Source organism: Podarcis bocagei (assembly GCF_964188305.1).
Source record: "Podarcis bocagei genome assembly, chromosome: 5".
Lineage (NCBI taxonomy): Eukaryota > Metazoa > Chordata > Lepidosauria > Squamata > Lacertidae > Podarcis > Podarcis bocagei.
In genome coordinates this window covers 99,404,569-99,420,843 of record NC_138129.1, presented here as the reverse complement: position 1 = coordinate 99,420,843, position 16,275 = coordinate 99,404,569, and the positions used below count along the sequence as shown (strand labels likewise).

Here is a 16,275-nt window from a genome sequence, read left to right as displayed (position 1 = left end):
GGCAGTCCAACCGCAAGCCTGTCTTCTATATCCCACGGAATTCGGGAGCACTTCTCCTCACCCCCCCCCCCGGGTTTTGTAGGTTCCCTCCTCGTCATTTAATTTGCAGGCCGTCTTTCTAGAAGTCAAACCACGAGCTCTGGGCGGCGAAAGGATTTGCGGAGTTACCAAAATAGTCACAAACCACGCCGGTAAAACACATCAAAAAGTGCAGAACAAAACAGAGCTATAAATCGTAACATGAGATCTAAAAATAAAGGTACACCCCCCCCCCCAAAAAAGACCAGTAACAGCAACTCGGTCATTGTTGAGTTTTTGCTGCTGCTTTTGATCTGGATTTGGGCGCGCGAGGTCCCGCCCCCGCCAGAAAGCGGCGCCTTCTGCGCAGCCGCGCCGCCCCGCCCCCGCGCTTCGCCCTGGTCTCGCTTCTGCCCCGCGCGCGCCGGACGCCCCTGAGCCGCCGCCTCCGCCGCTCGCCGCCCTTCTCGCCTCCGCCGCTGCTGCCATGCCGGGCCTGCTGCTGGGCGACGAGGCGCCCAACTTCCACGCCGACACCACGCACGGCCCCCTCCGCTTCCACGACTTCCTGGGAAACTCGTGAGTAGCACCACTGCTGGCTTGCGCTCCTGAGGCTGGCGCTGCGCAGCTGCCCGCGCTCTCCTCCTCCGCTTTCAGGGCTGGAAACGCCGCGGGGTCCCCGAGCTCGAGCACGTGGCTGCTGCTCCCTGGGCGCAGAGCGGCGCTTCTCCGCACCCTCGGACTACAGTTCCCAGGAGTCTCTGGGCGGGGAGCCGCGCACTTGAAGGCGTTTTCATGACCCCCCCCTCCGCTCTTCCCTTTTTTGCAACCTGCCGCCTTGCGGGAAGGACCCCGGCAGCGGGAGGCTGCTCCCCCCACCCCGATCGCCTTCTTGGGGAATGGCCCAATGCCTGTAGTGTCTTTTGTTACTCTCTTGCGTTTTGCTCAACGCATTCTGACTTAGAATCCTAGAGTTGGAAGAGACCACAAGGGCCATCGAGTCCAACCCCCTGCCAAGCAGGAAACACCATCAGAGCACTCCTGACATATGGTTGTCAAGCCTCTGCTTAAAGACCTCCAAAGTAGGAGACTTAAGTGAAGGAAGTGTAGGGCAACATGTGGAGCCAACCTTTGGCTGAGTGCGAGGGCTCTGGAGGGCTTGCAAGCTGCTCTGCTCATTCCTGTAGCTTTTTGCTACTACACTGCACTAAACTAAGCCAGAGTTGGGCTTGGTGTGTCCTCCAAACCAGGACTCCTAGTTAACTGTTCTTTGAGACCTTTGGCATTGGTAAGTCTATTCCTTTCACAATGCCTCCATGCCCAGTGATTGTAAGAAGATAAGTGAGATTCCAGTGCTGTATTTGAAATGCAGTACATGAGTGGCATTTCAAAAATGTTACCCATCAATGGTATGTTAAGCATTGTAATACAATCCTGTGGCATAGTCACAGCGCACACTATTTGGTCTTAAATATGCTAAATAGTCCTTAGGATTCCGTGAAGTGCTTATGATTTGGGCAGGTTTCCATCTTCAAGAATATTTTTTCAAACTCCTTGTTCACTAATAGGTTAGGCAAGAGAAATTATGCAGTGGTCTTAAAAAATTCAGGGAATATATTCAAATAGTATCTATACAGCTCTAATACAAAAAAGCACAAAAAGTTTACATACACATACCATATTTCAAATAGCAGCAATAGGCTTCTTGCTCATAATTGATATAAAAATATGCTGCACTCAGTATTATCTCTTTAGTTCAAATGTGTTATTCTTATTTAGTTGTACTAGAGATCACACAGTGACTTTGGAAAAGTACCCCCACCACTGCTAAAAGCAAGCTTGAGAACATTGTGTGCTGGAGCTTTTTCATGTGGGCAGCAAACAACAGAAACAGCTATTTTAAAAGATGCAGAAATATGAATGTTTCTAATTTCATGTTTAACTTGTATATCTTAAATTGCATTGCTAACTGACTCAGTAAATATTTGCTTTCTTTATAGTTGAGGAATGACACTGCAGTTCCAGAGTTTAAACAATAAAATTCATCTCCAATGCAGTATGCTAGCACGCAGTTGTGATAGTCAGGAGACCAAAGGGTAAATTTATGGTGCTTGACGCCACTTCTTGAGGTTTAGTGTAATGTTTGACTAGAGAATGAACCTTTGCAACAGGAAGGTGTTGGCCAAGATGGCCTGGCAGAAGATGTTACTTGGCTACAGGGCAAATAAAATGCTTACTATATCCACTGAAATCTAGAGAAGCGTTATGAATGGGCTGCATAATTCGCTTTTTAATTTGGCTGTTGTACGCTCTGCAGTAATTCTAAACCACCTGTCAGGGCAATATTGTTGTAAAATGCATGTCGAAACCAAACCTGATATTTCAGGGTTCCAAAGTACACCTAACTGACTCTGAGAGCTTCCTCTGCTTCTAGGATAACAGGAAGGTGCTTCTCTTCTCCCATGGCTAAGGCCTACATGTTAGACTTACTGACGCTTCCTTAAGCAACTTCCTCAGTTCTTTCCCCATCTCTCCCTCACAACCAGTTCTCAGGGCAGCCATCATAAAGGGAAGACATCATTGGAGTAACATGCTTTCTTGCAAAAGGAAGCAGAAATTATCCAAATATTAAGACACCAACTGTGGAATGTCTCATGCAGCCAAGTGATCAAAGTTGCTTTTTAGTGTTCCTAGGCTTTGTTTTTAAAAAAGAAAGTAGGGGGCAGAATCTGGGAAGACATGAAAATCCTTAATTACTGGTTATCCCATTCTGTTAATGGAACCTTGACAAATTACCATCTGCTGAGTAAGCTTAATATCTGCTAGAAGTGGGACAGAAATCCTAGTTAGACACAATTTCAGTAGCTCTGGGACTTCTTCAAAACACCTTCTGAGTGGTCACTCCTTTTGAGTTATATATCTATGTGGTATGCATGCATTTATTTCCTCTTAGAATTCTGAGGCATCTTGTCTAAAAAGTGTGTGCCTCCTGGAGGAGTAGGGTGTAGAGTAGGGTATATATTTCACGACACTCGGTGACTTTAATATCACCTTAATGTAGCAAAGGGGGAAGCAGTTTACAGTGAGGTTTGCACCCATAGCAGTAATGTGCTAAGCTGCCTAAAATGACAATGCCAGTACTTATTCAGATTGTTTGTACTATACAATTTGTACTATACAAAAGCACTGCTGACTCAGGATACCTTATCAAGCAGGAGCTGTCATTTTAATCAAATAATGTTGGCAGGCTGTGTACTATTGTGGAAAGCTATGGTGCGTGAGGCTCCCTGAAAGACTTACAAAGGCAGGGAGACCAGTTCTGAGGGGTGGAGGTAGTATTAGCCGTCAGTGGAGTGTCAACTGTGTGATGCTTCAGTTAAGAAGGTCATGGAGTCATGGAGACTGAAAACTCCAGTGAAGAATGAAACTCTTGCTGCTGCTGAAGGGAATGGATGTCAAAGTAAATATAACAAAAAGTAGGGAGTCTAAAAAGGAAATTGGCTTAGTTTTAACTAACAGGAAAAAGAAACTTGAATTGTTCAGTCTGATTAGGAGGTCTTAAGTAAGTTTTGCAATACTTGATTTCAGTGTTACCCTACCCATCAAGACAATGCCATGTTGTTTTTATTTCAGATGGGGCATCCTGTTCTCTCATCCACGAGATTTTACACCCGTGTGTACAACAGAGCTTGGCAGAGCAGCAAAGCTGGCACCAGAGTTTGCAAAGCGTAACATTAAAATGATAGCCCTCTCTATTGATGATGTCAAAGACCATCTCTGTTGGAGCAAGGTATTATGGAGATAAATAGCAGCATAAATCAACTGAAGAAGTGTAGGACTTGCAGGCTTGGCTCACACATGGACTTACACACCCCACCCTCCCACCCTTCTCTGAGAAGAAGAGAAGCTTCTGCCACTGGCGGAGGAAGATGCGTGCGGGGAGAGTGCCCCGCCCCTGGCGGCGCGATCCTGGCGGGGAGCCATCAAGGCTGCCCCACCCGTGCTGGGCACCACGCCCCTATGGACGGCGTGCCACGCCCCTGGGACACGCACCAGCCCTGCCCCCACCTGCTCTCTGCCCCCCAGTGCCGGAGCATGACGCTCCACTACTGGCTTCTGCATCAGTTTAACCAGAGTTTAGCATTACAACTGAATCCTAAATGGTGGTTGAACCAAACTATTGCCTTTTGAAACAAACCAGGTTCATAAACCATGATTTGAAATTGGTTTGTTTCCACTAATTGTAATTAAGAATAACTGCAGTTCGTTTCTGTTTGGATGTTGTGACAAGCTGCAGTTAATGCATGTCGAAAGTAAAAGCTCCCAAAATCCTGGCAGATGTGCCAGAGTGTATTGCTAAATGTAGAGGCAATATTGTATCAAAAGTATATCCAACACTAAAGCTGTTATATGCTGCTATACTAATAACTTTGCTGATCTGACACGTGGGCTATTCTGTGACAATAATAGTGATGTTCTTTGTATAATATGGTTCCGAAACAAGAACTATCAGATAGACAGTAGCTTCATAAAACTCAAGACTAGCACCAAGTTGATCCCTTTACATTGATAACTTGCAGTCCCTGAACCCTGATGTTTATAAAATGGATTAAGATTAGTCTTAGTGATGCTGATGCATGCTAGAGCTCCACAAGGCAGAACACTGGCATCTAGGCTCTAAAGTGGACACAGAACCTCAGATTAAATCTGCACTGTGTTCCAAAACTGGGCGCCATGATTAGGAGCAGGGGGCTATGAAGTAAGCAGTGGATGTCTTGGAAGGCTGCAGCTAATGTGCCTGTTTGAGCATGTAACTGAAATAATTTGCATTACATTTTCATGAGTAGGGTGAATGATTTTTTTATTGTTTAGTAATCTATGAATACTATTCTATAGTATAAATTGTTGCTGTTCTGTTCGAAACCAGTCTTTACACTATATTTGGACTTTACTGTGGAATTGAAAACAATTAACAATGGGTTTGTTTTGATTTTTTTTGCATATTGCTTCTTGTTAAAAGAAAACTTTCAGCTTAAATTGACTTTGAGGAATTAACTGCCCTTTTACTTAGAAGGATCTATCTGCCTCAGTTTGGGATGTGTAAACTGATTAAAGTCTAGCCACAAATATACCAGGAAGTGTCCCTTGCCAAGTTGTCCAATATGCTCTTTTGAAATGCGGTGCCAACTAGCTGGTATTGCCACCCTGTCAAAACCAGTCAGTTGTCTGAGAGCACAAGGGAAAGGCTGTTGTGAAGCCATATTACGTGGTGGAGAGAGTTATTTCAGGACAGAACTCTTTGTTATGCAAAGATGTTCTCCTTTCCAGGCTCTGCTTGACACTTTCTCTAGTAAATGAAGTACATATAAAGCAAATGCAAAATAAGATTGTATAAACTTGAGAATATATTTTATTAGAAATATATGGAACTGTTCTATTTTGTTTTGGATCCAGGTAGTAATAACGAATTGAATATTGCTCCCAATACATGGCAGTTATATTTAAAATGGAAGTGTGCCATTTTACTAGTTGTCAAAGGTGAAAACTAATTCTGGTCTGTTAAAAAGAAATCGTAGCAGTATCATGACTCCTGTATTAGGTTCAACTTAAAAGCCAAAGTAGTGAGGAAGTATTTGAAAGCTTATTTGTGACTAGTTGGTCCTGTTAAAACAAAAAGCAAGTGATTCTCTAGAGAGTATGGACATCTGGTGGTTGAATAATAGGATATAAGGAGAAAAATAAAGGTTATGTCACATTTTATATCTGAAAAAGAAGAATGAACAAAGGTTGCCTGTCTTCAGAAGACATTGTAGCTAGGTGAATAGTAGCATTTGTGTTGAGACTTCAGTTGAACATCAAGATGCCATCTGTGTTGACTGAAAAACTTTTTAATGTTCTGCTGAGGAAAAAATGCATATATATTAGTTTTGCGTAGAATTAAGTTTCAAAGAAAAGTTAACACTTGGAAATGAAGCCTTTGATTTCATTTGCACTCCATGCTGACTTCAAGACTGACTAGATTGACTGTAAGATTCTCTAGTCTAGAACATATCACTTAAGTTCACTTGCAGATCACTAATGTGTCCTGGGAACTTGCAGGACACCTCAAAGGAGTTACTCAAATCAAAGGTTCTTCTTTTGGTGTGTGTCTTAAATCTTCCACCTTAAGCTTTATGCATAAGGTTCAGGCAAATGGGGGAAAGCAGTATTAGATTATTCTAAATAATATATAGTATGTTACACTTTTAGGCCTCCTGTTGATGATGATGATGATTAAACTGCTTAGTCACTTCTTTGTCATATCTTTGCCAATAATTTCTTTGTCATAACTTTGCTACTGCCTTCTCTGCCAGTTCCCTCCACTCTTTATGTGTGACATGCTTTATGGCTAGTTCCTTAGTGCAACTGCACTCAGCTTGTGGCCTTTCTCCCATGCAGCCTGTGAGTCAGCCTGCACTCTCACTTGAGAGGAGGCTTATAGAATCTTACTTGTATAATATCTGAAAAAAAAGTTTTAACAGTTTCTGCACCAGTATAGTTTCTGTAGTGGTAAACATGCTGCTATCGCCAAAGCCCTCTAGAATACTTCTTACAAACAGATTGATCATTAGCAACTTGCTGTCAAGTACTTACTGTTGGGCTGAATGAGATTGGTAATCGCGATTATCTGTGACTCTAGTTGTAGTTTACAGTGTCACTTACCTAAAGGAGTCCCCATTTTTTTGTTGACGGAGTCTTGCACACCTGCATCAACAATGAAATATTTTAGCCCTGTCCTCAAACAGGCGGACAACGTGTGCTTTGCTTGAGTGACATACCTAATTTCTAAGTTACCATGCATAGGGTTAGGCTGAACATGTCATATAATACAGTGGAACTTACATGTAAGGCCTAGATCTCACTGAGAGGGTAAGCCTGGGCTTGGGCTGTAGACCACCTCAGATTTCAGGGGCAGCTTCACTTGACTGAGGCTTCAATCCTATACAGGCTTAAAACCTGGTAAAAAGTGCAATTAAACTGAATGGAACCAAACAGATGTGCATAGGTTTGAACTGTGGATTTCTCTATAAAGAAAATGCTGTTTAAACACAGAAAACTGGTTTGTTGGCAAGAAGCCTTGAACCCCTCTTCCTGGATTGCTTTTTAAAGATACCGCTGTATACCAGGAATACGAGTCATGTGAATACCACTTGTCGTCTTTCCTATGTTCTTTTGTACCAGTGACACAACACTAACAATTTTCTCCCTTGTAGGACATCAATGCCTACAATGGAGACGAGGCTAAAGAGCAGCTCCCCTTTCCCATAATTGCTGACTCAAAACGGGAGCTTGCAGTCCAGCTGGGCATGCTAGACCCAGATGAGAGAGACAAGGATGGTATTCCTCTGACTGCCCGTGTGGTAAGTATTGAGGGCCTCTAACACTGCAGGCTGCAATTAGCTTTTCATTCTTTTGTATTAAGCGAGACCTGAGTGCAACAGCCCTCTCTCCTTGGGGGCCAGAAGCCAGTTGATGTGGCTGGCAGTGCCTTGGGCTGTTAATTCAAACACATGCTCATGCACACACACACTCATATTCATTCTCATTAATTCACACTTTCTCACACCAACAGCTGCACACCAGGGATAGACTATTTTGGGACAGCAAAACTGATTGGATTTGGAACACTGGAGAATGATTGAATCCCCAATGTTCCCATCTGGGGGAAAATGTTGGTGGGGTCATAGCCACACTATTTTCTGCTTTTTTAGAATTGACAGTCATTTTGTGACTCACACTCACCAAAGTACTTTCTCTAAATTCCAAAGTTACCAAAAAAGATGGGTGATTCTAGGGTAGTATTATTCCTGTCTTTTAGATCAGTTACCTTGTGGGGAGAAGCTGCTAACCTTCAGAGATATTCAAAATTCTTTTGAAATCTTCCCAGTTTTACCAGAAAACAAATTTTATCACTTTTGCCTGTTTAGGACTACAAATTCAGGGCAGAAATATTACAGTCAGATCATTGTATGCCAGAAGTCAGATGAGAACACTTCCTGTAAAGTAGACCTTTCTACTACAGACAACTATAGTTCCAAAATATTTTTGAAAAGGAGTGAATGTGAGGGATGAGTTGTAAAAGAATAGCTCATCTGGCATGATTTTCAGATTCTCATTCTGTGGCTTTGCTTTTATAGGTATTCGTCTTTGGCCCGGACAAGAAACTCAAACTCTCTATCCTCTACCCAGCAACCACTGGCAGAAACTTTGATGAAATTCTAAGAGTGGTCGATTCCCTACAGCTAACAGCTGCTAAGAAGGTTGCTACCCCAGTTGATTGGAAGGTAACTATACTTTGTTAACATTAAATTCTGAAGTTTCCTCACACTGTCAGATAGTAGTACCCTGCTACATATGTGAGTCTAAATTCAGCTTCTGTCTTCTGTGAAGGGGAAGTTGCATCCAGTTCTATTAGGATAAACTAACTAGGGAACAGCGCAGTGAGCGTGAATATGTTGTTACTTTTATTCAGTTAGCTAGAGCAACTTACCCCGGGAGTCCCAGTGATACCATTATTATTGACCTAAATAATTTGCTGAAGGAGGGCCACTTACTCCTTTTGGTTTCTGAAAAGATCAGCAGATATGCCTCTGAAAGCTTCAATTGAGTCACCAAGGCATTGTCTTTAGGGACCAGATAGTGGGACTTTTGAACCCTGCTGCTCTGTTTCCCCTTCTGGCTCTTGATCCATATTCCACTATCCCTGTGGCTGTAAATTACAGTTCCTGATTTACAGTGTCAGCATAAGCTGTTCAAATGAACAGTTTGATAACTAAATTGACCAATTTCCAACTGTGGGTTCTGGGACGATATAGATTTTATTGTACATTATGAAAGTGTGGTATTGAACATTATTTACAGCACAATCTTATGCAGGTTTAGTAGGTAAGCGTGCCTAGGAATGCAGCTTGGTTTATTCAGTACATTTATATACTTCCTTTCTACCATGGCATTAAAGGTAGTTCACATAGTTTAGATTGTACACTGCCTTTAGTGGCTTCACAGAAAGACAGTATATAATGCAGTACAAAAATGAAAGAACGATGAAACTGTCTCTCGCCATTGGCGTATGGTCTTTTGCCTTCCCTTAGGGCACACAGATACTTTATTTTATTTACATCCTTTTAAAAGACCAACTTTGCCTTGAACTGATGATGTGTGTGTGAGATTTTCATTGCTTGACTGAAACTGGCTCCTGCATTTGTGCAACCTTATACAGCAGGCATTTATATGTAGTACCATATTGGCCTGAATATAAGCCACACTTTTCCCCCAAATCCCAATCCAGAAAAGTTAAAGTGCGGCTTATATTCACAACCTTATGATATTGCTGCTGAAACAGCTGCCCAGGAAGTCTATCTGGGGTGTGGGACAACAGCGCGCCACCCACCTGCAACTCCCAAGCTGGTTTGGGGAGGCAGCGTTGGAGGCAGTAGTGTCGGGAGGTGGGCATGCAGCGTAGTCGGAACAGGCGCGCGCCTCCCCCCCCCCCCCCCGTTCTGGGTGGCAGAGCCAGGAGGTGGGCCGCACCCGCAAATAAGCCTTGAATTTTAAAGGTCATGCTTATTTGTGGGTGCGTCTTATATTCGGGCCAATATGGTATGTAGGGGTTGTCTGTTTGCATATTACATATGCATTGGGGAATATCCATGTGGGAAACTGAATATATACTGCAACTTCAGTGAAAGCTTCTATGTAAGAGGATCGGTGTGTATTTCACAAATGCAATAAGCTTCAACAGACTGAAGGTTCTGGTCTTCACTGACAGAATTGGAGGATCAGAGGGTCTGCAGCTCTCTTTAAGTATGGCACTTCTTACTAAAGTCTCCCCTCCTTCTTTCCTCATGAGCCTGGGGACCAGGTCATGGTGATTCCAAGTGTACCAGAAGAAGAGGCTGACAAGCTCTTTCCAGGAGGAGTTTGCACCAAAGAACTTCCATCAGGAAAGAAATACCTGCGTTACACCCCTCAGCCTCAATAGCAACTGTGAAGAGATCAAACAAACCAGAATGCTGATCACAGGGGCTCCGTAGGGAAAGCTGCATTAACTATCTTGTGTGGAAGTAGATTTGCCAAGCACACAATATTTAGAAGAGTGACTGAATCCCAGCTAGTCATCATGGGGTTGTTCTGTTCAGACATGTGATCAGTTGTCATGGGTTTATTTTAAATGAATAATCAGTTTTCTGTTCTTTAGCCATGTATAAACACACTTTTCGGATAACAGATTATTTCTTTGTCACTGAAAATTTTAGTAAGTGGGCAAACAATCTCTCGTACTGCTATGTGCAGAAAATCTCAAAATAAAACTGTTCTGCTAACCACTGTACGGGCTGTGGGGTCAAATGAGGTCGGGTTCTTGAGCACATTTCACTACAAATGATTGTGACTAGATTGTTTGCACAGCTGAAGCTTGTTGCAGTTTTCCTGGGCCTTTATTTCAAATTAATTTGTTCTACTAATCAAATGCCTAATCTGGAAAGGCTTGTATTAACTACCTGGTCTGTATTGGTTACATTGAATAGATGGCTATACCAAAAGGACTTTCAACCTTTTTTTGTTCCTCTTATTCAGGAAATAAAACTAGCTATTAAAATGTGTTGTCTGCTATCCACTAATTCTTTAATATATAAAATCATGCATTTTTGAAATACAAATTGTGCAGCATAGAAGGTCTCTAGTCAGATCAGCTAATATAAACTGGGAATCCCCCTCAAATAATCTGCTTAGGCCTACCGTATTTTTTGCCCTATAAGGCACACCGGCCCATAGGATGCACCTAGTTTTCAGGGGGGGAAATCAAGGAAAAAAATATGACCCCCCCCCCGCAGCTCTGGGAGCAGCGGACAGGCTGCACGCAGCCTATGCGCTACTCCAAGACCTTCTCCCTGCTTTTGCGGGAGGTGGAGGAATTACCCCATCTCCCGCAAAAGCCCACAGGAGGGAGAAGGGACTGACTCAGCCAGTCAGTCCCTTCTCCCTCCTTTGGGAAAAGCCCCCAAGAGCTGCGCAGCCTTTAAAGAGCGCGCAACTCAAAGTGGGGTCGGAGCAGCGCGAAGGCGTCGCTCGCCTTCCCGCTGCCCCCCATCCTCTGTGGCTGGCGATGGGGGAAGCGCTCCGCTCCCCCACCGCCAACCTCAAAGAGCAGACTCTCCTGGCTTCAGCGAAAGCAATGCGAAGCCTCCGGAGCAGGCTATCGCTGAAGCCAAGGAGCCTGCATTCGCCCCATAAGACGCACACACATTTCCCATTTTATTTTTGGAGGGGGAAAAGTGCGACCTATAGGGCGAAAAATACGGTAACTAGAATAACAGTGCTAGAATGGAAGCATGACTGTAGAGCAGGGGTGTCAAACCTGTGGCCTTCCACTATGTTCCTGGACTCCCATCAATCCCAGTCAGCCTGGCCAAAGAGAACTGTAGTCATCAGCATTTGGAGGGCCACAGGTTAGGTTGCTAGAGGTTTCTATAAAATATTGATAAACATGCCCCTCATCATAATGAACCACAGTCATACTCCACCAGTTTTTTTTTTTCATTCTGCTGGCATCTGTTCATGAGAAACAGGTTTTCAACCTTTTTGAGTCCACGGCTCCCTTGACCAACTACATTCTCTGCAGCTCCCCTGTGGGGAAAAGTGCTCTGAGCCTCAGAAGCCCAGTTATGTCACCCGTTGCCTGCAGAGCCAGCAACCCCTCACCCCTTTTTGAATGCCCTCCCTTGTGGAGTGTTCCCTCAGCCTCCTCTCCTTGGGAGTCCTCCAGGCAGCCGCTGCTGCTGCCCCAGTCTCTTTGCCCCAACCCAAAGAGAGCTGTCTACTCACACTGCCCCACAGGGGCCTGAGAAGAGGATGCCCCCAGCCTTAGCAGCCCAGTGGAGAAGAGCCAAAGGTGAATATGAGGCCAGCACCTTACACACCTTGGGTGGCAGCAGCGGGCACCACCAGTCCTGCATGGCAGAAAGGCTCCCCTTTGGCACTGAGCTCTCAGCTGCCAGGCAGGAAATGCACACAGCAAGCACAAGAAAGGCCATCATGGTGCCTGTGTACCCTACCCCTCGCTTGTCTGCCCATTTCCAACAGCAAAGGCTGGTGGTCTTGCTGGCCGGCCTCCCTCACCCACTTGCTTGCTTACTCAGCTCCTGGCAACCAGCACCCCCTGGCCAAGCCCCAGAGGCACCATTCACCTGGGGAGCTTGTAGCCAGTGCTGCTGCCACAAACAGCCACACAAGCCTTTGGAAGGTAGAGGTGAGAGGGTCTCGAGGGAGGGAGGGATGGATGGAAAGAAAGAGGAACAGAGGCCAGTGTTGTCCACAACACGCCTGACCATCATTCAAGGCACCCCAGGGTGCCACGACACCCTGGTAGAAAACCATTGGAAAACAACATCTTAAATTTTGCAGCAAATTTTGGGTACAAGTTGCCTTGCAACACTTTTGGAGCTAGCAGCATCACCAAGACCACTTTCCGTACCTGTTTTGGTACTGTAAATTTAATGAACCCCTGGGGGTTCAAGTGCCATATTTAATATTAGCAGTGCCTGTATTTCCTATTAGGGCCTAAATAGCTGTGATATGACACATCTATTATAAGATTTCCTGATCTTTGATCAGAGCAGCACTGCTGGAAGAGTGTTGTTTAAACTTTTCCCCTTCTTCATTTTCCCTTGGTTCGCGCTATGGCTTTTTGAAAAAATGAATTGTTAGAGCACCTGCATTTTGTAAACTTCATCTTGAATGCATTATTTGGTCTTGCTTTTAGTCACTCTGACTTTTCTACCCTATGCTGCTGTTACCAGCAAAGAGTGCTTTCAACTCCTAAGAGCATCTACTGCTTAAATATTGCAAACAGCAGTGGAATGTAGTCAAACCTGCTGCAGAAAGGGAAAGGCTTATATCATGCCTACCTCTGCTTTAAACACTTCAGCTATTGGATTTTTAAAAGTGCACTGGAGCATTTAATGACTTTTTATAATTTGAAAAGGGCTGCATAAGAAGATTAGTTGTATGAGCAGGAACAATGTGCTCCTGGGGCCGAGCCTTTTAAGTATTCCCTAGCTCAGGCCTTTGCTGGTTCTCATCAGAAAAAGTTGAATGTGGAAGAGGAGAAGAGAACCAACAAAACTTTATGTAACTAGGAAGTATTTTGTAGAAAGGCATTAATTCTAATAAAGTGATCCTACAGGCTTGCTAAGAAGAAAAGTTGCAGGCAGATTCCAAAAGGCAGGGCTCACATTGCTTAGCTGCATAATTTTATTATGCTTATCACATCATCATCATCATCATCATAAGCCAAGACTGGGCTCAGGGCGGCTGACAGCAGGTATAAAAACAATTGATTGAAATACAACTTAAAAACAAGATTAAAATGCAACATTAAAACATCAAATGCAGCCTCATTTCAGTAGGAACTCAAATCAAAAACTTTTGGGGGGATGAAAACATCAAGTCATCACCAAGGCCAGCTATCCAGACTGGTCCTACGTGGGCCAGAAAAAGCCAGGGAAGTTCCCAAACAGGAGTTCCATCACAGAAAGAGAAAGGAAAAAGGAAAGAGGGGGAGGGGATCAAGTTGATTCCAAGCCAAAGGCCAGGTGGAACAACTCTGTCTTACAGGCCCTGTGGAAAGAAATCAGATCCTGCAGGGCCCTGGTCTCATGAGGCAGAACGTTCCACCAGCCCGGAGCCAGTGTTGAAAAGGCCCTGGCTCTGGTTGAGGCTAATCTGACTTCCTTAGGGCTCGGGACCACTAGGGTGTTAGTATTTATGGACCTTAAGGTCCTCCTTATAACTGAACAATGTCTTCCATAGTAGATTAAAGAACATACTTCTGACAGGTGGTGAATGTGTGCATTTACCAATATGAACTATGCTACAATAATTAAAAAACAATTAGACATTGTGGTTCTGGTAGACCACAAGCTTAACACGAGCCAGCAGTGTGATGCAGAAACAAAAAAAGCTAATGCTATTCTAGCCTGCATCAACAGAAGTCTAGTGTCCAGATCAGGAGAAACAATAGTACCACTCTGTTCTGCCTTGGTCAGACCACACATGGAATACTGTGTCCAATTCTGGGCACCACAATCTAGAAAAGGATGTTGACAAGCTGGAACATGTATAGAGGAGGGCAACCAAGATGATCAAGGGACTTGGAAACCAAGCCGTAGAGGAACGGTTGAAGGAGCTGGGTATGTTTCGCCTGGAAAAGTGAAGACTAAGAAGAGATGATAGCCATCTTCAAATATCTCAAGGACTGTAACATTAAAGATGCAGCAAGCTGCTTGTCTCCTGCTCTGGAGGTTAGGACTCAAACCAATGGCTTCAACTTACAAGAAAGGAGATTCCAACTAAACATCAATAAAAACTTTCTGACAATAAGGGCTGTTCAACAGTGGAATGGTCTCCCTCAAGAGATTTTAAAGCAGATATTGGATAGCCATCTGTCATGGATACTTTAGTTGAGATTCCTACATTGCAGGGGGTTGGACTAGATGACCCTTGGGACCCCTAGCAACTCTACAATTGTATTATAAAATTAAAACGATATACCTATATAAAATCTGTTCAAAGCATACACATACTTAACGATAGAAACAGCACAACATCAGCCCTTGCATTAAAAGCAGTTTTCAAAAGCCTGCTGGAACAAGAAGGTATTTACCAGCTGGCGGAAGAACAACATGGAGGGAGCCAGTCTAGCTTCTCTAGGGAGGGAGTTCCAAAGTATAGGAGCAATCACTGAGAAGGCCCTTTCCTAGTTATAGATCATAGCCAGCACTTCGAATTGTGTCCGGAAACAGACAGGAAGCCAGTGGAGCTGTTCTATCAAGGGAGTCGTCTGGCAGATCAGGAAATCTTATAATAGATGCGTCATATCACAGCTATAACCAGCCCCAGTCAGCAATCTGGCTGCAGCTCTTTGAGCCAGTCAAAGTTTCAAAGCACTTTTCAAAGGCAGACCCTCGTAGAGCACATTGCAGTAATCCAAATGGGATATAACAAAGGTTAGTGGCATTGTGGCCAAATCAGATACCTTGCAGATGGCCAGAACTCCCATTTGTATTGCAGTTTTCACTAATGGGAAGACACAACCTAATTTCACATCCTGTGGAATGTGCAGGGTTTCCAAGGCAGATACTCAGTAGTACATCGGCACAACTTTCTCCATAAGAAAGATTCTCCAAAATAAAAATACAAAGAAAAATATTTCCATTTAGTAGGGGGGCTCTGGTACTCACGGGGCGTAGCCAACTTTGTGAAGATGGGAAGCATAATGTCCTCCAGCAACTGTTTCTGCTCCACAAAATCTTGCATAGTAGCCTCTTTTGTGTTTTCAAGCCAATCTGACTTGGCTTGACAGGCCTTCAGAGAAATATTCTGCACAGAGGGGGGAAAGTGAGTGTGTTATATGGGAAACTAGAAAAACTAACCAACCAGTTGTAGCTAATCAGGCACTGGCATCTGCTGCCCAGTAGTAGTACAGTGGTACCTTAGGTTAAGAACTTAATTCATTCTGGAGGTCTGTTCTTAACCTGAAACTGTTCTTAACCTAAGGTACCACTTTAGCTAATGGGGCCTCCCGCTGCCGCCAGATTTCTGTTCTCATCCTGAAGCAAAGTTCTTAACCCGAGGTACTATTTCTGGGTTAGCGGAGTCTGTAACCTGAAGCGTCTGTAACCCGAGGTACCACTGTACATGTTGCTTGCCTCTGCTTTACTTGCAAAGTTGTAAGTAAGGAAATATTACAAAAACACTCTACGTCTCCAATGCTCTCTCCAACAATGAAAACCAAAACCTGGGTATCACTGCTACTGGAACATCTCAAAACATGGTGGGCAGCACGCAAAAACGCATATTTATGATCCATAATTGTTGTGTTTAAATATTGTGCATTCTCCACTATACCTTATCTTCTTTATTAAGCCTTCCCTGAACTTTCTCAGGATCAGTGATTGTTGTCTGGATTTGGAAGATCAAGTTCCGTAAATTCTGCTTGGCTTCTAAAAAAAAAGAGAGAGACAGAGAGATTAAAAGCCCTAGGTAAGTGTTTGTATTTCTGTACTAAAGCTATAGTCAAAGGTAACAATGGCCATTAACTAAGAACCAGTCAGCATCTAAATCCACACATTTTTATAAGGTACCGTATTTTTCGCCCCATAAGACGCACTTTTTCCCCTCCAAAAATGAAGGGGAAATCGGGGTGCGTCTTATGGGGCG

General features: G+C 43.9%; 2 protein-coding genes across 4 annotated transcripts in view; one reads left to right on the top strand and one right to left on the bottom strand.

The window, feature by feature from the left end:
* Window positions 1–448: 448 nt before the first annotated feature.
* PRDX6 (peroxiredoxin 6) lies at window positions 449–10,654 on the top strand. Its single transcript, XM_081195740.1, has 5 exons — window positions 449–597; window positions 3,652–3,808; window positions 7,272–7,418; window positions 8,196–8,342; window positions 9,908–10,654. The coding sequence occupies exons 1-5, from the start codon at window positions 506–508 to the stop codon at window positions 10,037–10,039; spliced, it is 675 nt and encodes a 224-aa protein (XP_081051866.1). The 5' UTR covers window positions 449–505; the 3' UTR covers window positions 10,040–10,654.
* Window positions 5,406–16,275, bottom strand: part of LOC308587853 (ankyrin repeat domain-containing protein 45-like) — a 57,521-nt gene continuing 46,651 nt past the window's right edge. For 2 of the 3 annotated variants that reach the window (XM_081195684.1, XM_081195686.1), the window contains exons 4-7: window positions 15,964–16,058; window positions 15,297–15,435; window positions 6,721–6,762; window positions 5,406–5,917 (exon numbers count right to left, since the gene is read on the bottom strand). In XM_081195684.1, the coding sequence (XP_081051810.1) occupies window positions 5,907–5,917; window positions 6,721–6,762; window positions 15,297–15,435; window positions 15,964–16,058 (287 nt within the window). In that variant the 3' untranslated portion in view covers window positions 5,406–5,906. The remainder of the gene's footprint in view (window positions 5,918–6,720; window positions 6,763–15,296; window positions 15,436–15,963; window positions 16,059–16,275) is intronic. The other variant, XM_081195685.1, reaches the window with a different exon arrangement.